This window comes from Phascolarctos cinereus, unplaced genomic scaffold (genome assembly GCF_003287225.1).
Source record: "Phascolarctos cinereus isolate Bilbo 61053 unplaced genomic scaffold, phaCin_HiC Scaffold_1;HRSCAF=81, whole genome shotgun sequence".
Taxonomy (NCBI): Eukaryota; Metazoa; Chordata; class Mammalia; order Diprotodontia; family Phascolarctidae; genus Phascolarctos; species Phascolarctos cinereus.
Genome location: NW_027555514.1, coordinates 171,013,780 through 171,039,599, shown reverse-complemented (window position 1 = coordinate 171,039,599; position 25,820 = coordinate 171,013,780). Strand labels below are relative to the sequence as shown.

General features: G+C 35.5%; 1 protein-coding gene across 1 annotated transcript in view; it reads right to left on the bottom strand.

Moving 5' to 3' along the window:
- The window catches only part of ITPR2 (inositol 1,4,5-trisphosphate receptor type 2), a 509,346-nt gene that overhangs the window by 77,756 nt on the left and 405,770 nt on the right, over positions 1–25,820 (bottom strand). The window contains exons 48-51 of the mRNA XM_020965011.2: positions 16,148–16,273; positions 11,519–11,694; positions 3,915–4,079; positions 2,651–2,846 (exon numbers count right to left, since the gene is read on the bottom strand). Coding sequence (XP_020820670.1) covers positions 2,651–2,846; positions 3,915–4,079; positions 11,519–11,694; positions 16,148–16,273 — 663 coding nt within the window. The remainder of the gene's footprint in view (positions 1–2,650; positions 2,847–3,914; positions 4,080–11,518; positions 11,695–16,147; positions 16,274–25,820) is intronic.

Here is a 25,820-nt window from a genome sequence, read left to right as displayed (position 1 = left end):
ATTTCTTTCTCTTCTTCCTTTCTTCTCTCCCTCCTTTCCTTTCTTCCCTCTCTCCCTCCTTTCTTCTTTCCCTCCTTTCTTTTTTCCCAATTATTCAAAAACATTATTCTCAAAGGAAGTAGACAGGATCCCTTGGACCAGACTGACAAAGAGGAACAGGAGACAAAACCAGTTAAAATCCCTTGGTCTAATTTTATGTGATATTCTAAACAACGGGCATTCTACATTCCCTTAGTTTTTCTTATGTGTATGCTTAGGCAAAATTCTTTTGATTGGTTCTGGATCTTTTGCAGAAAGTTCTGCAAAGTTCCTGCTCTTGCTATAATCAACAAGATGTCACGTCATCCACAAACTAAAAACACTAGGAGGGCCTCACTATCTATAAGAATTCCTTCCTCAATTTCAACTCTACACTGGCTCTCCTACACAATAGTAGTGAATACCTTTGGCAAGGATATGTCTGTCTTCTTTCATGCCTCACCTGATATTGGTGATCATCAAACAAAGTTATTTCCTTTCTAAAGCAGAATAATGAAGTTTTTTAAGGATATTGCCACATTCGAAAAAGAAATGATACACATTTTAAATGCACTCTATCTGTCTTTCTCAAGCCCCACTCACCTGAACTACCTGGACTCTACTCCCTGGGTCCCTGGGCTCTGACAGGTGGTAAACTTTCACTTTATCTTGTCCAGAACCAGTCTTCCACATCACTGCTTGGCCACTTCCAAACTATGCCACCATACTCATACCCCCACATCCCTGCTCTCCTTTAATCTCCCAAAATCTTCCTCCATTAGAATATAACTTTCTTGAGAGCAAGAAGTGCCATGTCTGCTTTTGGTATGCCCAGTGCCTAGTGCAGTGCCTTAGCACATAAATACTTAATAAATGGTTTACCACTCACTCACTCATTCCTTCATTCATTCATCAGACTCTACATTGAATATGCTGACTTGATCAAGCTACAAATCTAAGAAGTTGTTTGAATTTCCAATATTCTGGAGACCTTTAAGCAAATTCTAATTCATCATTAGATAAGAAATGCAAGTCTTTCAGGACAATTTTTTTTTCTTCAAATAAATCAGGGAAATAACTTGTACAGAAGATAAAGAAGGCAACATTCAGTCATTAATTTAATAAATGTTTATCATGTACTATATGTTAGGCACTGTGCTAGGTACAAAGGATACAAAGACAAAAATGACAACAGTCTCTGACCTACCTAATTCCTTCTTCTCAGGATCTTTTGCTGGTTCTCATCTAGGTTATGCTTACCAACCACATATATCCAAAAGTCTCTCTCCCAGTCCTCTTTTCTTCTTCATTACTATTTCACTTGGTGATTTCCCATAGGTAAAATTAACTACCATGTTTTAATTTATTATCTCTATTCAGATGATCCCCAGATCTATAAATCTATCCCTAATCTTTATGCTTAGTTCAAGTCTGTCATCTCCAACTGCCTATTTAGATATCATCTTCTTCCTCATCATTATCAGCATAATTAGCATTTCTACAGTGCTTTAAGATTTGAAGAGTGCTTTAAATATATTAACCTATTTAGTCTCCACAACAACCCAATGAGATAGGTGATATGATATTCCTCTTTTGCAGATGAGAAAACCAAGACATGAAGAGGCTAATTGACTTGCCCAGGGTCATATAGCTAGCTAGTCACTTACTAGACAAACTCATTCTATCCAAAACAAAACTAATTATCTTTTCTCCAAAATCCTCTTCTTTTCTCTACTTCTTTGAGGATAGATACCACCATCCTGCCAGTCAGAAATTCACAACCTCAATGTCATCCTTGACGTCTCTCTAACTTACTCCACACATTCAATTTTATTGCCACATCATTGTTTCTACCCTCACAGCATCTCTCAAATATGTTCTCTTCTCTCCATTCACACAGCTACCACTCACGCAGGTTCTCATTACCTGACACCTGGACTACAGCAATAGCCTTTCCTGTCTGAAATCTCTCCCCATTCCAAGCCACTCTCTACTGAGGTGGCAAAGTAATTTTCCTAATATGAAAGTCTGACTAAGTCACCATGGCTACTGGCTAACCCTAAATGCCTGATAAATGGCACCCTATTACTTCCAGGTAATAATATGAAATGCTTTGTTTCACATCTAAATCTCTTCACAACTTTGCCCCCTCCTGCCTTTCCAGTCTTCTTACACATCACTCCTCTCTATGAAATCCATGATCCAGAGACACTGGCCTTCTTAAGGTTTGTTGTATATGACACTTAATCCCAACTTCTAAAACTGAGGCAGACTCACTTCTTCCAGAACCCTATCCACAGTGCCCTCTACCTATGTCTGCCTGACCCCCCATTTCTCTCTTTTCCCCTCTCTCTGTCTCTTTTTCTCCATGTCTCTCTCACTTTCCTCCACCTTCTCTTTCTCTGTCTCTCTTGCTTTCTGCTCTCTCTCCTTTTCCTCCTCTTTCCTTATCTTTATACAGAGAGGCAGAGTCTGTCATGTCAGTAGTCTTTCAGCATTGAATAAATCCATGTTTCCAGAGAAATAAAGGACAAAAATTTTACCCATTAGCTTTTATCTATAATATAGTTAACAAGCGACAGAGGAGTAATATTCTTCCATCAGAAGAGTGATTTAATGGTAAAAGAAATACCTGTAATAGGTGTTCTGTTTTTCAGCCTATCCACCTCCATAATAAAGTCATCTTTCAAAAACAGGAATCCAATAATGGAGAACAAGTAGACGAGGATGAGAGCGAGGACTGCAGTCAGAATAATGGAGCGACCATTTCGGGTGACACTCTTTATAACATTGAGCAAAGTCTCCTCTCTGTACACCAAATCAAAAAGCTAAAAATGTAATAGAATAAGAGAGGAATAAATAAACATGAGAACAGCACACAAACAGTAGGTAGAATCATTCTAGTTAATCCTAGGAAAAATATTGACCCCAAATATCTTATATGTGGGAGAGTACAAGCAATTTTAATATTTTCATTTAAGGATAAATTTAATAAAACTCTTTGATAATATACTACACTGGTTTGATAAACAATCTAGTCAACCGAGAAAGAACATACAAAACTATAACAATCTCAGTATTAGATCTAAATAATGTTTTGTATCTAAACAAAAAGATTATGCTTTAATTTTATCATGCATACTTGTGAAGTATGTGTTACAGTTAAAAGAGAGAATGCATGCCAGCGTATATAGAAATGACAGATAATTAGCAAATCCATTCATTATGATCTTGTGTTATTTCCACTCAACAGAGTTTTTCAAATGATATCTTCATTGTTATTCTGTACATTAAAAAATATGAAAAACTTTCTACACCTGTAATTATTGTTGTGAACTATAAGACTTCAGGAATTCAAATAAGCTTGTAAATTCTAATATCTTTCCTTTCAAAGTTCTATATCTTCTATCATAGAATTTTTCTGAATGGAAAAGAGAATATGAATTTGGCAGTACACACAATTCAAACAATTATTTGCCATACACTGTGTAAATCAGTGTGCTAATGCAATAGGATACAAAGACAAGTTGCACATCAAATAAATTTAGCACAGAGGTTAAGTACTTTATAGCTTCTTAGATTTAAAAGGTTGTAACTTGTATGAGAGTTTCTAGGAAAAAAAGACCTTAATGAAAAAGAGCTCCTAGTTCTGTTCTTATCCATGTATTTGTATCCATGATTTGGATGGATTGTCAGGCCCTGACAAAAAATAAATAGAATCAGATGATATAGAAATTGATATCTATGTGTACATGATATAGATATAGATATACACACACACATAGAGAGAGAAGTGTATGTATATAGAGATACATCTATATCATATATACACATATAAATAAGAAAGCGTATTATGTACATAGATCAGACACTGTCTTTTTTAGATAGGTACTCACCAAGAAACTGTAGAAGAACTCATGGACAAAGAGACCCAGCATGCAGACCAAGACATAAGCCACATGGTAGAGAAAGGCCATGTCCATGATAACTGCTCGGTACCCACGAGTAAACGTTCCACGATTTCCAACAAAGCTCACCAGAAATACTATTTTATTACAAAGCTAAAGGGGAAGAAAAAAAATAAGATCTATTGCATTCTATTACCTCCTCACATAATACTGCCAGGGGAATACTGTCAGAGGTAATTCATCATTTAATGACACTATTATTGTATCTTCTTATTTCTCATTGTATGACTTCTTTTTTTGTTTGTTTTGTTGGGTTGTCTTTTTTTTTTTTGGCTAGGCAATATGGTTAAGTGACTTGCCCAGGGTCACACAGCTAGTAAGTGTTATGTGTCTGAGGCCGTATTTGAACTCAGGTTCTCCTGAATCCAGGGCCGGTGCTCTATCCACTGCGCCACCTAGCAGCCCCTCTTTGTATGACTTCTTAAACAATGCTTATACATAACTATTTACACATCATGTACAGAAACATATATTCATACATACAAATATATATCATATCCTTTGCAACTTCACATTGATAAGTGATATGTAGCACATTCGTATATTGGGCTTGCAATAAAGGAATTACCTAATTTTGTTTAATTCTAGAATTTTATTACATTGAAAGTTGTTTTCAATAAATAAGTACAGTATTATTTGGAACTTCAAAATCCATGTTCTTGGTATACTGTAGGTGCTAAATAAAGGTTCGTTGATTGACAGTTCTAGTGTCTTACACAACACAGTAAAAATACCAACTCATTGAGCAATTGATAAATACAAAATATTGGTAAAAGTATGAATGTTTTGCATTTATGGAAAAGACAGCCTCCTCCTTGAACACTTCTTTGATCCCCTCAGATGAAAATTATTTCTCCTTCCTTGTAATGAATATTGCACTTTCTTTAGATGTCTCCTTTGTCCTCACATTTACCTCATGTCAAACACATTGATATATGTCTTTATCCCCCCTATTATATGGCAAGCTACTTAGAAGAAAGAAATGTATTATTTTTCTTCTTGAATAATAACAGCTAGTATTTATATAACACTTTAAAGTCTATGAAACACTTTACAGATACGAGCTCATTTTAGCCCGACAACAATCCTGGGAGGCAGGTGCTATTTATCCCCATTTTACTTATGAGGAAACTGAGGCAGAAGACAGTGGTAAAGTGACTTGCTCAAGGTCACACAGCTGAGAAGTACCTGAGGTTAGATGTGAATTCCAGTCTTACTGACTATAGATCCAGTGCTCTATCCTTTGCCAAAATTTTTTGTTATCAATCAGCCAACAAGCATTTAATAAGTACCTACTATATTGCCAGACACTATGCTAATTAATAGGGTCACAAAGACAGAAAAGAAATTGCCCCTATACTCAAGAAGTTTATGTTCTAACAGAGGAAACAACATATACATATACAGTTAAACATCAATTAATCCAACTCAATTCAGCATTTATTAAATACCTTCCATGTGCAATGAGACAGACAGAGTGGCATAGTCAATAGAGGGCCAGCCTTTGGAGTCAGAAAGGCTGTTCTCCGGTTCTGTCTCACACACTAGCTATGTGACCATGGCCAAATCATTTAAACTCAGTTTGAAGTGACTCAGACAGTCCTCTAAAATTATCAGTTACCAATGAGTTATCCATTTTTATTGGTAGAGAAAGTTTCTTTACTGAGAGTTTCACATATATAAATCATAGTTCTGAACCTCTACGTCTCCTCTGACTCCCAAGCCCCACAAAAAAACACGTAAGTCACAGTGATTAATAATTTCTGGAGGTGGTTAGATTGTGCAGAGTTTAGTTGACAGTAATTTGTAGTTGGTTAGTCATAACTGATTCTTCATGATCCCATGTATCATACTGTCCATGGGGTTTTCTTGGCAAAGATACTGTGATGGTTTGCCTTTTAGTTCTCCAGCAGATTAAGGCGAATAGAGGTTAAATGACTTGCTCAAGGTCATACAGCTAGTAAGTGTCTGAGGTCAGAGTTGAACTCAGGTCCTCCTAGTTCCTGGTCTAGTGCATTATCCACTGAGCCACCTAGCTGCCCTGTTAACATTAAAATGCTATATAACTTCTGTTATCACTAGCAACACTATCATCATTATTAAGTGCTAATAATACCTAGCACTTATTTCCCAATGCCCATTTCGCAAGAATCATTTGCAATGGGAAGGTCAAATATTTTTAGGGCAGCAATAATAGTAATTCCTACAAGCTGACATAATAGCTCACAATCATCCCTGCCATGACCACGGCAAAGAAATATAATGCTCTCCTTTCCTGCCTCTCTTATACAACTATTCCTTCAAGGTTGCTTTTGATATTTTTAGTCACAAGAAGGTACTAAAGAGATAAAGACAACATGAAATAAAATCTTTTTAAAACTTCAAAAACTCTTCTAAGCCAAGGGACAACAAAATTATTAATTAAATTATTATAATTAGTATATTAATTCTATCAGGTTAATAACATATTTGAGGTATATTTTATTATATTGGGGTTCTTTGTAATAACCATGTATAGCACATTTATGTCCATTTTATACGACTTATAAAAGAGACAGTATGGTGGAAAAAATAATGAAATGAGAATCATGACATTTCCTTTCTAATCCCAGCTTTGCCCCTTAGTTGCATGTTTCCTTTAATTAATTCATTGAGTTTTCTCTTCTTCTTTTTTATTCTTCTCTGCAAAATGAGGAGGACGATAATTTTTAACTTACTTCCTACCAGGTCTAAGATTCATCTTTTTCTATGCCATGCTCAGTAATGGTGGAAAATTTTGAAGTTACTTAAGGCAATCATGCTATTTTCTCAGCAGACATTCTGTGAGCAAGCTGTTTTAAGAGTAAGAACATAAATTAATGGGTATGTCTGTGTGAGGAAGAATCACTGAAATACTGTTCTATGCAATTGAGTACTTTGACACGGTAGAACATATTCAGGGAGAAGAGATAAAATGTGTAACAATACCTCAAATAAGTTTATAGAAACATCAAAAGCTGGAGAAAATCAAAGCTCTGTATATAAGGTGTGAATTATGAGGTCATACAAAAGATAAAGAATAGTAGACATTTGTTTTTATTAACAATGTGAGTAAATCAGCATATGAGGCTTTGAACAAATAACTACATGCATTACTCTAATTCTCTACTCGAGTCTTCCAGCGTCTCCCTGTAGCCTGGAGGTCAGCCTAGGTTTATGAAGCCTATGAAGGAAGCCCTGGATACAATTCACAAAGTTGGCACAGAGGCACAATAAAGTAGCAGTAAGGACTTCAGCTTTCCAAACATGTGCTGTAGCTTTCATTATGAAAAGCAGAGTACCCAGCCAAGATTTGACATTCTTTTATGCTATTTTAGTCTTCAAAAAGCGGAGAAAGCAGTAAGGGAAACTACCAGTCTGGACCTGAATCTAAGCAACATTGAGGACAAAGTTACTGGCATAGAAATGATGAATAGCTTAGGGGGAACTGATCATGCCATATTAAAACTTGTGATAAGGAAGTGGGGAGGAAAACTGATATAATATAATAAGATGCACACTCTGAATTCAAGGAAAATGTTCAGGTAATTTAAAGAAAGTATAGGTAGGCCCAAAAGCCGAAAATTATAGAGGGAAGGTTTCCTCAAGAGGTCTAGTATGTTTACAAGAATAAAATTCTGAACACATGAATGATTTAAATGTTGGGAAAAGACCAAGTCATGGTTAAAACAAATATCCAATGGGTAAGGGCAGATAACTGATAATGACTAAAAAAGAATGCCATGGTCCTGACAATGTTAATTTTAAAATGATAAAGCCCACAATGAGCGAGAGCTAGTGATGAATGTAATGGACAAAAACAACAACAACAAAAAAGGGCTTTTTAAACATGTTAGGAACTTAATTATGTGAAAATGTCTTCTTTATTCATATGGATACCTAAAGATTATAAAGCCAATTTCTTCATAAATCCCTGCATTTAAATCCATAGATGTTTGTTAGGCAAGCCTTTCTAAATTACTCATATAAAATTTTAGAATTTTAAAAAATAAGCAAATTTCTAAATGTCTAATTCCAATTATAAGAAGGAAGGCTTATGGGAATTAGGGTGAAGGAGGGAGTAATATTTCAGAAGACTGCCACGAAAATAAAAGGTATTAATAAAACAAACAGTGCAGCAATAAAATTAAAAAACAAAAATAGACTTGCAGAGTAAGAATAGAAAGAATTTCATGGGTGGATAATTTAAACCACTATATGCCTTTTGGATCCAACATTCAATAATAATAGAATGAAGAGTCAAAATTTTATTATAGCACCATTAGTCTAGCTGATTGGGGTATACGTGGGATTTACTATTAGATACGAGCTTTAAAACATTTTCAGGGTACATACACTAAGCATGAACAAAGCACGGGCCAAGTATGTTGGCACATCTGGGAGAAGCATTACTATTGGTCTCTCCTCCTAGGGAACATCTGGCTCACTTCCTACGCACACTTATGGTACAGAACTTCACCAATTTGATTCAGGAATGCTTTCTAGGATTCCATAAAGACATATTATTTCTAAAGCATAGTGCTACGAGCATTGCACAACAGTCTCATTCCTCTTAGTTTTCTCTTGCTTGAAATGACTCCATCTTTTGCAGCATTTGAAAGAAATGTATCTATATTTGACAATATTTTCACCAAATTAAGTTATAAACTAATATGAACCTTTTTCAATTTGACCAACCATTTAGCTTTCTGAAGTCTGTAAAGAAGATAACAACAAAAGAATCATCAGAAGAAGAAGCTATTGCTGATAGTGCTAGTTGAGAAATGGGACCAACTAAACAATTCCAAGTGCCAAAAATTATAGTTTTGGTATGTGTTTATTTTTCCTTTTAATTCAGCTGTTTTTCTTAAAAAAATTTTCTTGATACTATGGATTTTGTTTGACACTGTGGATATTTCAGGGCCTCATTAATTCAATCACAATGAGTCCATGAAATTCAATTGCTCTATCTAATATAACATTAATAATTTTATTTTATACATACATAGTAATTCACAAGTTTTTGCAAGTATTCTGACATTTACCTTCTTAATCTTTACAACAGCTCTGTTATATGGGCAGGGTAATATTATTATCCCCAATTTACAAATGGGGGAATTAAATTTTCTTACCTCAAGAAAGGAGAAGTGACTTGCCTAATGTCACTTAGTAAGTTTACAGGCAGTAGAAATCAGATATTATATTTACTTGTCCAATGGTTTTTTTTCCCACTATAGTATACTATGATATCTCTACTTTGCTATTGATAATTCTTCTCACATTTTGGTCTTCTTTTCATAAACTAGCAAAAATAACACAATGATGTTAAATTCTTTAAAGTTCAATAGCCTACAGCTTCATTTACACTAAGAAATAATTAATAGTAAATTTATAAACTTTCATATTTCATATACCAATATGGTAATTTTATGACTAAATTACAGCTTGAGGGTTATAAGAGAACTAAAAAAAATTAAATATTATACACTCCTCCTAGGGGGGAAGATGTATTTTCCATGACTAGAAAGTTAGCAATAATATAACATATTTAATTGAACAAGGTTTTACTCTAATTGTTTAATAATTAATATTAGAAATCTGAAAATTATCTTTGACACTTGCCTTTCCCTTACTTCTAGTATTTAGTTACCAATCCCTAATGATCCTATCTTGGCAAAATCTCTCATTTATTACCCTCCTCTCTACTTCTGCTAACCCCTACCCTACTTAGGGACCTCATTACCATTTGTCTAGATTTCAGCAACAACCTTATGATAGTGATTCCAGGGCAGGTAGGTGGCACAGTGGAAAGAGCACCAGCCCTGAAGTCAGTAGGACCTGGGTTCAAATCCAGACTCAGTCCAAACACTTGACACTTACTAGCTGCGTAACCCTGGGCAAGTCACTTAACCCCAATTGCCTTAAAAAAAATGGTGATTCCAATCTTTATTTTCTCTTCTATCCAATTCTATCAAAATCTTGAGGAAGCGAATGTTGGAAACTAAACCGTATTGCTAACTATGAAAAACAAACAGGCAAACAAATAAAATAATTAAGTAAAATAGCTATTAAAACTTAAAATTGTACTTAGGCTTTTGGGACATCCTATACATTAGAATGCATTAAAGTGATTAAGCCCTTTCTTTAAATTAGTTTAACTTTAAAAAGTGATAATAGCCCAACAATGGCCACAATCAGCCTTGGTGACTGACACAAAAAACAATCATTGTGCTTTAGAAATAATTTACTCCGACTTAGTTTTGAAAAATGCAACTCAGGAAAACATTTCCATGATGTATAAGTCTGGATGACAAATGAAAAGCTCTTCCAAAAGGCCAGCAGTAGAGTTGGATCAAAGACAGGTTATGTTCTACCAAAGGATGCTAGAAGGGTCATGCAGAAAGAATGGTAGACAATAGCTAAAATAAGATCTCATGGAAACAAATAGCTAATGGGGATGCCAAAAATTTGGTGGGATTAACCAGTGGTCCAGATCTTCATATAGAAATAGTTAGCATGGGATTATTGGTAGCATAGTGGATAGAGCAGTGGACCTAGAGTCTGGAAGACCTGACTGCAAATTCAGCCTCAGATACCGAACTAATAATGTGACTTTGGGCAAATCACTCAACCTGTTTCGCCTCAGTTTCCTTAACTGCAAAATAACAATAATAATAGCACTTACATCATAGAGATGTTGTGAGCATCAAGTGAGTTAATATTTGTAAAACGTGCTTTGCAAAGTGCCTGGCACTTCATAGATGCCAAATAAATGCTTATTCTCTATATCTTCCTAGGTAATTTTATGCTTAAATAATGTTGAATTACACTAATCTAAGTGAATGATGATATATTAATTAATATTGCATAAGATCTTTATCTCCAAGAATTGAAGAATAAGTTGTTTTGGTATTGAGTAACTGTTTTAGTTAACCATAAGATATACCACACATGCTACATTGTGCCTGTGCTTATAGACCAAAAAAATAATAGAAACAGAGGAATTTCTTTATTGATTCAGAACCATGATTCATCCAGCCTGGGCCTTGGTTGCCAAAAATAACCCCCAAGGACATGCTGTGAGAATACATGGCAGCTTCTCTTGGATATTCTGGATATATCCAAATCTATTTTGAATCCATTGACATCTCCTGCCAATATTCTTGGAAAGTTCCATAAGTTTATTTCCCATTATGTGAAGTAGTTATAAATTCACCTTGCTCAAATTTCACCTTCAGCTTTCCTAGATGGAGAATTCTAAACTCCATAATTTGTTAATTGATTTATAATCAGTTAAATTATGACAATCTTCTTGTCTTTCTTATGTGGTAAAATATATCAAACCCTAAAACTTTAATGAAAATAATTGAATCTTTTCTTCATAACTTTTCCTTTCTGGTTATACGGGTTCCAGATGAATGAAAGTGTATTATATGTACATATACCAAAGTATATGTTTGCATTTTTACAGTAATATTTGTTTAATTTAGAACATTGTAAGCTTAAGTACTTACATTAGCAGCCCCAAGAAGTATCAACGTAGGCCCAAGTCCTATTGTATATATAGATCTGAGCATTATAGACACAAGAAATGGTCGAATACCAAAAGGTTTAGGGAAGAAAAACAGCATAGATGTACAAACTGCAACTGCTATCCAAAGGAGGACTGAGAACAATGGAGAAAGTGTACCTGTAAAATAGAAAATTTTTTTTAAACGAAGGAAGAAACAAGATAGTGTTATTTCATTTACTGTGTCATTTTAATAGGTTGAATCAAACCATAGAACACTTTCATAATAATTCCAGTCAAGACTCTATATTAAAGAAGAAACTTTTTTAGAACAATTCCCATTCTTAAATTTATAAGATAACATAATTAATTTCATGCTGCTAACATTCATTGGTTAATGAAGCATCGATTAGGTCTAAGAATTGCTCAGATGAGACATTTTGCTTCTCCATAAGAATGATTTGCTAAATCTTTCTGTTATGCATGTCTTATTAGGAGGTTTAATTTCAGTCTCAAGATTAATGACAAAAAAATGTAATCCATCTGATACGTGCTATTATGGTCATATCTTCTTTTTTTCTCTAATTGTGAAACAATTACAGGTGGCAAAGGAGGGCTCAACAATGCAGAATCCTATTTCTTTAATAAAATACATAAGGAAATTTAATGCTTTTTTTCATATGTGTCTGAGTCTGGATTTGAACTCAGGTCCTCCTGAATCCAGGACTGGTGCTCTATCCACTGCGCCACCTACCTGCCCCAATGCTTTTTTTTTTTAAGTAAAGAGGATCTAATATTTGTGAAGTCACCTGATCCAATTTAAGCCCTGGCAGAACTATGAAATATTTTACCAAGAAGACCAAAACTGTCAGCTGACCCAAAAATGTCACAAACTAAATTTATTATTGTTAATATATGTTCAAAATAGTAGTTTTAATATTTATTTTTTCCCTTTGAAATCAGTGTAATTAATTCATTGGTATGTGAAATACATTGATGTATTGATGCAAAAAAACTCCCTCTGATTGATAGTTTTACTGTCATCATGAAATTGGAGAAATGCATTAGGGGACAACATTTATACCTCAGACATGTGGCTATAAGTTGAGGTACAAGTGGAAAACCAAGAAGCCTGAGACCTTGTGCTTGTTTTCCTTTGGCAAAGGTCTCATGACCACTCTAATCTAATCTCTCTTGGCTACACCTCTGCTTACTGTTTTAAAATCTTTTGTTTCTACATAGTTAAGTGCTATAAAAGTTTGTACTGTCACTGAAACCTTGGCATTATCAGGGTTTTTGGCACCAATATTATCTAAATCTTTATTATGAAGTGAGTTTCAATACTTCCAGTCTGTAGGAATGAGAATTTTGTTAGCTGTAAAATAATCTAATAAATTAATAGCATCACTTTGAATTCTTAAAGTAATGTTTTAAATTATTTTATTATTTTAGTCATGAAAAGAAACAGGATAATTTTCTGGGAATTGAATCTCTTATTGCATTCCACAGAACCAATGCAGGATGGGAAGAGGGGCTCTCGTTGCCTTTCAAAAAAAAAAAAACTGATTATTGATATTATCACTTTCGGTTTGGGGCGCAAGCCATATTGGTACCATAACCACATTTAATGCTCTGGGGCTCTGATGACAGTTACATGAATGTCAATTTATGCTAATTATGATTTGTTAGTTTCTTGATATGTATACATAAAGCAAGACATAAACCGTTACCAGCAATTCAATTTTACATGCATTGAGTTCATTGAGTATCCAAGCTTTTATTAGTATGAACTTTCTCAGTAGATAGAGAGGTCCTCATCACTAGAGATGCTCAAGCACAGGCTGGATGACCACTTAACCCCAAGAATGTTTTAGAGGGTATTTATTGCCAAAGATGGGCTGGACTAGCTGACCAAGTAATTTCAAGTACAGTACAACACTTCAGCACAATAAAGATCAGAACAGTTATGATACCTTTGTCAAAGAAAAACTACTATAAGGTCTTTAGAATGTCAGTTGACTGCCTCAGTTTATAGACACGGATCTGAGATGTGTGTGCTGCCCCCTTATGTATTTCTGCAACTTCAACATGACAGTGAAACTAACATCTAAATCTTAGATACACTGATTCCAGGGTTCCCAACATTTGCTGAGAGGAGACAGAAAACCAGGCATTGAAAGCTTCTGCATTAGCAGTTTTCTCTGCCTTCCTTTGCATGTGCATGTTTAACTGTGTAACCTGAACTTTTAGTCATTCGAGCTTCAGAATCCTCCCCCCAACATAACCTCACACGAGGTTTCTAAGCAAAAGCCACATGACCACTTTTAGATACGTTAGAGAGGGATTTTTGTAAAGTACAGGCTGGACTAGATGGCCTCTTAAGTTCCTTCCAATTCTGAGATTTTGTTACTTTGAGCTTATTTTACCCAGGTATTCAGTAACAAACCCTCAGAAAGTCTAGTTCCTCTCTCAAGTATCTCTCATCATCTTTGATTCTTTTGAATCTTTTAAAATAATAAATTTGCTACACATTGTAATTCACAGGACACACCTACTTATTCCCTAATTTGGCATTACTGTTATATATATTTCCTCCCAGAAAATTCCAGTTAAAAATTATATTTAGAAACTAGAACACATGTCCCTCTGAAGAAACTTTTTATTACCCTTAAAAAATGGATAGCAAAATAACTTTTATGTTCTCCCCAAAATCTTAGATATGACATGTTAAAATAACATAATATTTTGGAGTTATTGTTTTCCCCAGACCTAGATGATATTTGTGTGATCACACTTGCACCCCATCATCTCACCCCTCCTGACATGCAACAACTTACCCCAGCAACTATAAACATATACATACACTCTTTTGTATATATATACTGAAGATAAATGCAATCCAGGTCAGGTAGGACTTTTATAATACATACTATTACACAGGGATTTCCTAAAGTACAGATGCAATCATGTCTCTCTCTCTCTCTCTCTCTCTCTCTCTCTCTCTCTCTCTCTCTCTCTCACACACACACACACACACACACACACACACACACACACACACACCCCATTAAATAAACTTCAGTGGTTCACTATTGCCTCTAAGACCAAATACAAATTGCTCTGTTTGGCATTCAAAGCCCTTTGTAACCTAGCCCCCTCCTAACTTTCCAGTCTTCTTACACTTTATTCGCCAACATGTACTCTGCAACCTAGTGACACAGCCCTCCTGATTATTCTAGAAATAAAACACTACATTTCTCAGCTCCACGAATTCTCTCTGGCTGTCCTCCATGCCTGGAATGTTCTCCCTGCTTTGTTCTCTCTGGCTTCCTTGAAGTCCTAACTAAAATCTCATCTTTTACTGGAAGCCTTCCCCCATCCCTTCTTAATTCTAGTGCTTTTCTTCTGTTAAATAGTTTCTATTTATCCTGTGTGGTTTGCATGGCACATATTTATTGGCATTAGATTGTAAACTCTTTGAAGGCAGCCACTTTCTGTATCCCAGCACTTAGCACAGTGCCTACCACTTAAGCAGGAGCTTAAGAAATATTTATTGATTGATGTTTCCAAAGGTGCTCCTAAGAGTAAATGCTCTCTGCCTAGCCCAGCAACAACTGCTGCTTCAATGGTTACCATAATATCAGTTCTACCACATTACTCTCTCTATCCACAGTCTTCCATCTTTGAGTGACAGATGGACCTCATTCAGTCTTCTACCCCTTCTACCTTGGGCCCTCTAAGATACACGTATTTTAGCCCCTAGGATTTCTACCTTCTCTAGAAGAAGCATTTGCTGAGTAAGCTGTCACTTCAGTCAAAGAATCCTTTCATAGCTTTCCTATTTATACAAATACCCTCTGTTTTCATAACTCCTCCATTCTATGCAGAGAAATGGGGTAAAGTAGGATACAACCCAAAGAAATTGTGGTGGTCAGGTACTGTATTTCACCACATAATCATCACTACCACATAATCGTCACACCCTGGTGGGTTTTTTTGTTTTGGTTTGGTTTTTCTGTTTTGTTTTTTTTTAATCCAAAAAATTGATTTATAACCCTTCATCACATAATCATCGTATGGTATAATTCTGTTCATCATGCCGCTTAAAAGGTAAACAGAACAGCAATGGATTCACCAGTGGCATAAGGATACATGTTTAGCTCTCGTGCATTGCAAGCCACCAGTCTAGAATTCTCAGCACATGCACGTTGTCAGTACTCAATTTTAATATATTCTTGAGCATTCTGTGCATCCTAATCTTGCACCAAAGACAGTTTAGTAATAAATTATTTTTAAATAATACCATCTCAATTTTTTAGAAGCTTCACATAATGGTTGCACCCCACTTTTGCAAAATTTTGACATAAAATCTGCAACAATTATGCAGTGATATACAATAAGTGGTGGGTTTGAGCAAGAGGGCCTATATATATGTCTATCTGGTTTATGTTTCCTTTTAGGGACTAATACACACACACACACACACACACACACACACACACACACATACACACACACACCCCATGGTGTATATTTGAACTATTAAGTTCCAATCCATAAACAATGAAAATGTTAACATCTTTTTTTCCAGAACTGAAAAACATGTATTATTTAATGAAATACAAATACTTACCTTCATCTCCATCATCTCCAAATGGGTAGAAAAGAGCAACAGCTAAATTAATGAATACAGCCAAATTGAATGAAATGCTTCCCCAGAGAGATATGTGTCTAGAGAACCAGAACAGTGCAGGGTTATCTGGAAGAAGAAAATTTATTTGTTACAAAGGAGACCTGCTACTTGGGTGGAGGGGGAGAGGATTAGAGACATCAGAGGTAGTAATAGTAATGCAAAAAAAAGAGAATAAAAAAGTATCAATGAAACATTTTTGAAAATTACACATTGGTAGTTAGGAAGATAAAAAGGGGACACAGACACAAACAAGCAGGGAGTTTCAATACTACCATGTTAAATTTAATTTATATTTTATATAACAGATGTTCATAGTTTTATAAACAATCTTTTTTTCTGTTTTTTATATAATGAAATATTCATATTTAAGGTCATAAAATAAAATTAATGTAAAAAGAAGGCATCATGTATTATTGTTTTCATATTCAATGAAGTTTAGATAGAAATGGTCCTGGGACAAATCACTGTCCATCTATTCTTTTATGTTTAATGTCTGCAGACTATTATACATAGATAAAATGATTTTTTTAATTGATCAAAAGTATTATTCTATAAATTCCTCTTCTCTGGGAAAGTCACTAAAACATCTTCAGGACAAACTCCATTAGCAAACAGGAAAATGGCCATGAACTTGTACTTCAATCCTATGTGATTTTGATTCCTTCTCCTAAAGCTTTGCTTTCCAAAGGCTTTTAATTTCACATAGATATGGAGTCTGGATGACACAAGTTCAAACCCAGCCTCAGACATTTGTTAGCCATGTGATCCTGAGCAAGTTACTTAACCTGTTTGGCATCATTTCCTCAACTATAAAGTACAAAAGATAGCATTACCTACCTCACAGAGTTGTCGTGAGGATAAAATGAGAATATGTTTAAAATAACTAACTCCTAGGAAATACCAGTCTTAATATGAACATTTGGAATTATATGTTGAACTGTAAGAAATCTGCTAAAAAAAATTGAATAATACAAACAAAACATAGGGCCCATAACACTAAGGAAACTATAGAAAAATGAACAGTTCCATGACTAGAAGAAAAGAAGAGGATTCATAGACATTCTTATAGGACATGACAAAGGGAAGGGAGCAAGCACTGATTAAGCACCTACTATGTGCTGGGCACTGTGCTAAGAGCTTTACAAATATCTCATTTTATGCTTACAACAACACTGTGAGGTAGGTAATGTTATTATTATCCACATTTCACAGTTGAGAAAACTGTGCCAAACAGGTTAAGTGACTTGCTCAGTATCACACAACTAGTAAATGTGTGAAGCTGGGTTTGAACTCACATCTTGCTAACTCCAGGCCCAGGACTGCTCTATCAAATTGCCTAATTTTAACAAGTCAAAAACCTGCAATATTTTTGGAATAAATTTACATCATTGAGCAATAATCAAGATTGATAACAGGCAAATGCCACTGTATTTGTCAAATGTTGTTTACCTCTACCTATAGTCTTTGAAAGCACTAAGATCTAAGAACAGAATAGACTGTCCATGAGTGACATTCACATAAATTTAGGCCCCAATATATTGACAAGGAAGAATGGAATAAATGGCTGAGTCATGCAGATTTGTTTGTGGGAATGAAGGGTTTTATGGTGGCAATTCAACAACAAGTCAATTGTCATGAGGAACTACAGAAGTTATCCTTAAGGCTGTCAGACTTAGCCATCAAATAAAAATGTGCAAGGGAAAGCTTGAGAGAGTGCAATAAATCACACCAGGCTATACATATTTATTGCCCACTGTATTTAAATACCTAGCAAAACATGATGTGGTGACTCAGATTTTATATCCAAAGCTTATTTTCTTTCATTAACAAATCATCCTATAGACCTCAAAAATAATATGAAGAACTCAATCAATTAAACTTTACTGCATCAGAATGTTAGCATATATTGGATTGGCACCCATTATCACCCAGATAAAATATTGATTCACAAAAATTAGAGAACAATGTTTAAAATAAATATTACCATCCCTCAGTACTCATAATCCCCAACCTACATGAAATAAAAAGCTTTCAAATGATAGGTCAACAAGCATTTATTAAGCTCCTATTGCCAGCCACCATACTAAGTATTGAAGATAGGTAAAAAAGCAAAACAAAAATACCAGTCACTGTTTTCATGAAGTTCACCATGTACTGGGGGGGAAAACCATGCAAACAATTATGTACAAACACATGATACAAGATAAACTGAAAATAATCCCAGAGAAGGCACTAGGATTAAGGAGAACTGGGAAAGACTTCTGAAAGAATACGAGACCATACCTGAGACTTGATGGAAGTCAAGAAAGCTAGGAGTTGGAGATGAGGAGGGAAAGAGTTTCAGGAATGGGGGACAGCCAATGAGAATGCAAATTATAGAGATATGGCTGAGAATATAAAAACGATGTGGGAACAGGATGAGATACATATCATACCTGTTTTCTTGTCTGCTACTGGAGCTATAATGAGAATGCTTTCAGGGGAACTACATAGAATGAACTTATATCCTAATATTTTTTTAATGTGAAAAAGCAGAGTTTTTTTAACCCACTTGTGAAATAATAATAATGATGATGATGCTGATAGCCTTGCATGTAGTTTATAAAATGACTAAGATCCAAAAGTGGAACAAAAAAGACCCTTCATAGCCAATATCCGTATGAACTCAAGCAACAATATGTCAATAGTAACACTGAACAATGCAATGGATCAGTAATGAGGATCTGTTTACAGAAATGAATGGGTTTATTATAGTGATGTAAGACCAGTATTTACTACCTGAAATTATAGAAAAGTCATCCTCAGAGAGCTGTGACTTATTGACCCATGGAGATATTTTAATCAAATGATAGATATTGTGCTACATATTACTGAAGGCTGCAAAAATCTACTACCTACTTAGTATCTAGAAAGATAAAAATGAAGTGATCAGAATGATACATCAGAACATTATCCTTCATAAACTAGCAGGTGATGATTAGCAATTGGATATACAAACTTTATGATATCCTTGAAAAATCAACAAACTGTACCAGAACCAGAATATCAACACAGACAAAACTGTTACCTTCAACTAGTTCCACATAAAACTGATCTATCAAAATTTTAATTTCAACTTTTAGTAAATATTCTTAGCACAGTGTCTAGCACATAGTAGATGTTAAATAAAAGCTAGCTCCCTTTCCCTTCCCTTTTGTCATATACTATAAAGATGCCTATGAATCTTTTTCCCTTTGTTTTTCTATAGTTTCCTTACTGAAACTATTTTGCTCTCATATTTTGCTAATATTGTACAAGTTTTTCCCAGGTCTCTTACAGTTCAACATATAATTCTAAACGTTTACATTAAGACTGGTATTGCATAAATGTTAGTTACTTTAAGTATGATCTTCCAATTCAGCTTTGGTTTCAGAGTACAAAGAAGTCTCCGTGTGTGTGTGTGTGTGTGTGTGTGTGTGTGTGTGTATGTGTGTGTGTATGTATATGTGTGCGAGTGTGTGTGTATATATAAGTATATATACATGAATATATTCATATACATAATTAGATATTTTGGGTTGAATTCTTGAATTTGGAAACCACACTTAACAGCAATTCTATTTAGGATAGATGATAATAGATCTAAAGCTAGGCAGTCCTATAATGGGCTTAAATTATCTCCCTGAAAAATGCCAAATTTTTGATGAATTGTCCTTGACATTATTGTACTGGCGGCATGTTTTAAATAGAAAACAGTTCTCTATGGACAACAAATACTCTAGCATTTCCACTCTACTTTATATAGTTCCCATATATGAATAAAACTAGTATAGAACTGCATCAAAGGTTTTGTAAAAATAAACAGTGGTACTATATATGTGGTAGTGCTTTTGGACAGTTTAATCAATAATTATAGAAATGATAATAAGTTGCTTTTAACATGTCCTGGGAATTTTTGGCACACATTTTTTGTTCCTTGGCCAATATTTATATGTATTTATAGATTTTTAAAGTAACACTAGCCTTGAATTTTTATTATTTATAAAAATACAATCATCTTGGTCTCTATAAGTGACTTCTAAGTACAAAAGCATGCCTCTACCTCACTTCCTAGCCACTAACTCCAAACTTATCCAGTCATCATTCCTACTAGAACCTTACTCTTCTGCTAGAACCATTCTGGCTCTGAGAAGTGACCTTTACCTTATCTTGCAAGCAGATAGGTGGCACCACGGATAGGGCACTAGGTTTGAAGTCAGGAAGACTTCTTTCTGAATTCAAATCCAGCCTAAGATGGTTACTAACTGTGTGACCCTAGGTAAGTCACTTCACCCTCTTTGCCTCAGTTTCCTCCTCTGTAAAATGAGCTGGAGAAGAAAGTGGCCAACCACTCCAGTATCTTTGTCAAGAAAACCCCAAATGGGGTCCCAAAAAAGTTGCATATGACTGAATAACTCTTATCTTGCAAAAACCAGGTCTTTACTTGCTAGACACAAGATCCAAACCATAACACTTCTCATCTTCCTTCCCAGATCCCCTTTATGTGATTTGCCCCATCAGAACTTAAGTTCTTTGAGGAGAGGTACTATTTTGGTTGCTTATATTTTCATCCCCAGTGCTTAACACAATGTCTAGTACATTGTAAGCACTTAAATGCTCTATCTATCTATCTATCTATCTATCTATCTATCTATCTATCTATCCATCTATCTCTCTATCTATCTACACATCTGTCCAGAAGGGTTGCTGGCGTTCTCATCCTTTGGTAAAAGTTATGTCATGCCTTAAGTTAAAAAAGGTAGGATCAGGCTTACGTCTGAAAGGAAGCTGGCAAAGTGCCATGCTAGTAATTCATGCACCACTGTGAAGAGTTTGTGCCAATATTTATGCATTTTACCCAGCCCCCCACTTTATGGATTGTCAGATAACCTAGAATGTCAGTTACTGCCCTTGATGTAATAGTTCAGTTGTTCAATACATTAATAATGCCTAAGCTTTCTGTTTATTGTTTGAGCCAACTTAAATTTTTCTTGAGTCAACCTTTTTTCAATCATAAAGATAACCAAAAATTTTCACCATTCTCCTTCAGAGAATTCTCTCTTGCCTATGATTTCTTTATATGTTTATATATTTCTCAACTCTCTGTAATAAAGTTTTTATTGATGTTGTTTATTTTGGTACTATTTTGACTTCCTGTATTGCCTTAACCTTTTAACTTTTGCTTTTAATTGTTAAGGAAATTCAGAATTTCTGATATGCTTCATGGTTCTATATTCCTTTCCACATGATTCTTTTTCAGTATTCATTTTCTTCAGCATATACTAGTCAGATATTAATGCAATCTTCCAATGTCTTTTCGTAGATCTTCAATAGCTCTCTCAAATTGTTTCTTCGTGGTATTTGATGCCTGTTTTATGAGTACTCCTTGATACCTTTCCTTGAAACTCTTTTCCTCCCATGTTTTGTTTTGGTGGGTTTTTTTTTTTTAACCACAGAAGTAGCTGCTGCTATCAAACACAAAAAGGACTTCCAGAATTCTGGTCCAAGTATGCTCACCTCCTTTTCAAAATAATTTCAGACTTTGTGGCAGTTTTTTGTCAACTGTTTTGTTATTGTCTCCAGGGTCTTCAATTTCCCTTTCTTCTTTAGTAACGCCTTGATTTCATCTCTTTTAATCTAATGTAGATGTAAGATTGAAGTTGGTTTTTTATGATTGCCCTTCACTGCTGAGCACTGATTTTCCGCTTCCGGGAGCCAAGATGGCGGAGTGAAAAGGTAGTCGCTCTCACTCTCCCCTATCAACCTCTGCAAACCCAGAAAATATCAGCCCAGGGAAAAAAAAACCCTGGAACACCTGAACTAGAAGAAAGACAAGGAGCAGCAGTGAAGTAGCCCAGCAAATGGATCTCTCAGTGCCTCAGCAAAAACAAGGGGCCCCAGGCGGATAAGTACCCTGCAGCATTCATCTGAAAGGAGGTGAAGAAAACAACCTAAAGGCTTCCTAAAGCCCGGGTCTTGCTGATTCCAACCCAACACCAGGTGAGCTGTAGGAAGCCTCCAATTGTGAAGAAATCCTGAAGCCCAGGTGGTAGAGCAGGCAAACACCAACACCTGGACCTCTGAGTGCCTCAGTGAGGGCGGGGGAACCGGTGGAAACCAGCTCAGAAAACCACCAGGAGCTCACACTCCACTGCGGAATCTCCTGCATTAGCAGAACCGAGGGAGACAACACTGCAGGGGGCCCCAGGCAGATAAACATCCTGCAGCACCCATCTAAAAGGAGGGGAAGAAAGCTGAAGGAAAGGAAAAGCAGGCAACCTAGAATTGCCTGAAAGTTCCAGCCTTGCTGATTCCAGCCCAACAAGGTAAGCTGCCAGAAACCTACAGCCTCCAATTCCCAGCATAAGAGGCCCCAGAACAAAGCCAGTGACCAAGACCTAGGCTCCCAACACAAGAAGCTTGGGTCAGTACCCTCTGTTCCCCAGCAGGAGAGCTCAATCTCTTTAAAGGCCAGGGAATAAAGAAACACCATGAGTAAAAAGAAACGTACCATAGATTCATATTATGAGAAGAGTGAAGATCAAGACAGAAATTCTGAAGAGGACAACATTGTCAACAAACCCACATCTGCAACAACAAAAGGGAATATGAACTGGTCTGAAGCCCAAAAAGCCTTCTTAGAAGAGCTCAAGAAGGATTTTAATAGTCAAATGAGAGAGGTAAAAGAGTCCTTCAAAAATACAATTGGCCAGTTGGAAAAAAAATACACTGAAGAAAACAAGTCCCTAAAAAACACAATTGGCCAATTGAAGAAGGAAGGACAAAAACTAACAGAAGAGTACACTGAAGAAACAAGTCCCTAAAAAACACAATTGGCCAGTTGAAGAAGGAAGTACAAAAACTAACAGAAGAAAACAATCTGTTAAAAACTAGAATTGGACAAATGGAAACTAATGTCTCTATGAGAGAGCAAGAATCAGTCAAACAGAAACAAAAAAAAAAAAAAAATAATGAAAATGTAAAATACCTCATCAGTAAAACAACCGACCTGGAAAATCGACTCAGGAGAGACAATTTAAAAATTATTGGACTACCTGAAAATCATGATGAAAAAAAGAGCCTGGACAGTATCTTTCAGGAAATCATAAAGGAAAACTGCCCAGAAGTCCTAGAACCAGAAGGGAAAATAACCATAGAAAGAATCCACCGATCACCACCTGAAAGAGATCCCAAATTGACAACGCCAAGAATATAATAGCAAAATTCCAAAATTACCAGATGAAAGAGAAGGTGCTGCAAGCAGCCAGAAAGAAAGAATTTAAATATCATGGAACCACAGTCAGGATTACACAGGACCTTGCAGCTTCTACATTAAAAGACCACAGGGCATGGAACATGATATTCCATAAGGCAAAGGAGCTTGGAATGCAGCCAAGGATCAATTACCCAGCAAAAATGAGCATCATTTTTCAAGGGAGGAGGTGGATATTCAACGAAATAGGAGACTTCCAAACTTTCCTGATAAAAAGACCAGAGCTCAACAAAAAATTTGATCTTCAAGTACAGGACTCAAGAAGGACTTAAAAAGGTAAATGGGACAGAAGGATACAATATGTTGTTAATAAGGGGGGGGCTGTTTAAACCCTACAAGGGAATATGAGACTTGCAACCCTTGAGAACTGTATTGTTATTACACCTTGTTAAAGGAGTATACATAAAGAGGGTGGATATTAGTTGACTTTGATGTAATGATAAAAAAAAATCTAATCAAGTGGGTTAAATGGATCCAAATAAGTGGATCAATCTGATCTTAGAAAATGTACTGAAAAGGAGGAGGCAGACAAGGGTAAATTACATTACAGGAAAAGACACAAAATCCTATTACAGCAGAGGGAAAGGGGGGGAGCATTGTTTGAACCTTACTCTCATCAGATTGGCTCAAGAAGGGCATAATATAATCAGTTAGGTATAGAAATCTAACTTGCCCTATAGGCAGTAGGAGGGAAAAGGGAAAGAAAAGAGGGAAAGAAAAGGGGGGGAGAAGGGAGGGAAGCAGCAGTAAGATAAAGGGGAAGAAAAGGGAAAGGGATAATAAAAGGGGGAAGGACTGAAGGAGGCGGTGGTCAAAAGCAAAACACTAGTGAAGGGGAGAAAGGAAAAAGGAGAAAGAAAAGCATAAATAGGGGGAAAAAGGATGGAGAAAAAGACACAGATAGTAATCATAACTGTGAATGTGAATGGGATGAACTCTCCCATAAAACGGAAACGGATTGCAGAATGGATTAAAAACCATAATCCTACAATATGTTGTTTACAGGAAACACATTTGAAAAAGAGTGACACATACAGGGTAAAGGTAAAAGGCTGGAGCAGAATATATTATGCGTCAGCTGAAGTAAAAAAAGCAGGGGTAGCAATCCTGATCTCAGACAAAGCAAAAGCAAAAATAGATCTAATCAAAAGAGATAAGGAAGGAAACTACATCCTGCTAAAAGGCACCATAGACAATGAAGTAATATCATTACTAAATATATATGCACCAAATGGTATAGCATCCAAATTCTTACAGGAGAAGTTCAGGGAGTTACAGGAAGAAATAGACAGCAAAACTATACTAGTGGGGGACCTGAACCTCCCCCTCTCGGCACTAGATAAGTCTAACCACAAAATAAACAAGAAAGAAGTTAAGGAGGTGAATAGAACATTAGAAAAGTTAGGTATGATAGACCTCTGGAGAAAACTGAATGGGGATAGAAAGGAATATACTTTTTTCTCGTCAGTACATGGCACATACACAAAAAATTGACCATGTACTAGGGCATAAAAACCTCACAATCCAATTCAGAAAGGCAGAAATATTAAATGCATCCTTTTCACTGCTGAGCACTATGTTGTTGCATAACTAGATTCAAATCCTTGTTTTGCTATTGTCTAACCGTGACACTGAAGTAGTCACTTAATCTCTCTTTTCTCATCTGCCTCAGTTTTGTCATTTGTAAAATGAAGGGGCTGGAGTAGATACTCTAACTTCCCATCTAGCTCTACATCTATGATCCTAGACTCCTCTAACATAATGAGTGAACTCATGGCAGCTGTTGCTCATGGAGGACTTTTTGATTCCATTTTTGGAGCATAGCATTCGATAGGATCCATCCAAAGGTAAACTACTTCCAATTATATTAGATAAATTTAATTATTATTGTTGATGCCATTTTTATTACTGAGAAGTGCTGTAGAAATCCAACAAAAATAATTAATTACTATATGTATATATGCATATATGTATATGGTACACAGAATTTTCAATTGAACTTAAAGTTTTACATGGGATAATAATAAAGGGAATGGTTCTACATTTTCAATTATTCTATAAAATGTTTTGAAAACACATTTCACAAATTCATATTCAAAAATGGTGTTTTGTGGTGCTGTCAAAGTATTAATTGGCAAATCATACTTATTAATTTATTGCTTACTACTGTTTAGCAATGAACAAATCAAAATTTCTAGAATCTATCATTTCATCAGTATAGAGGGATCCCTCCAACCAATACCTATTATAACCTCTCCATTCCTAAAAGGTTCTATGATTTAAAAAATCACCAATGAAGTCAATTGTAAAGTTATGATCCTA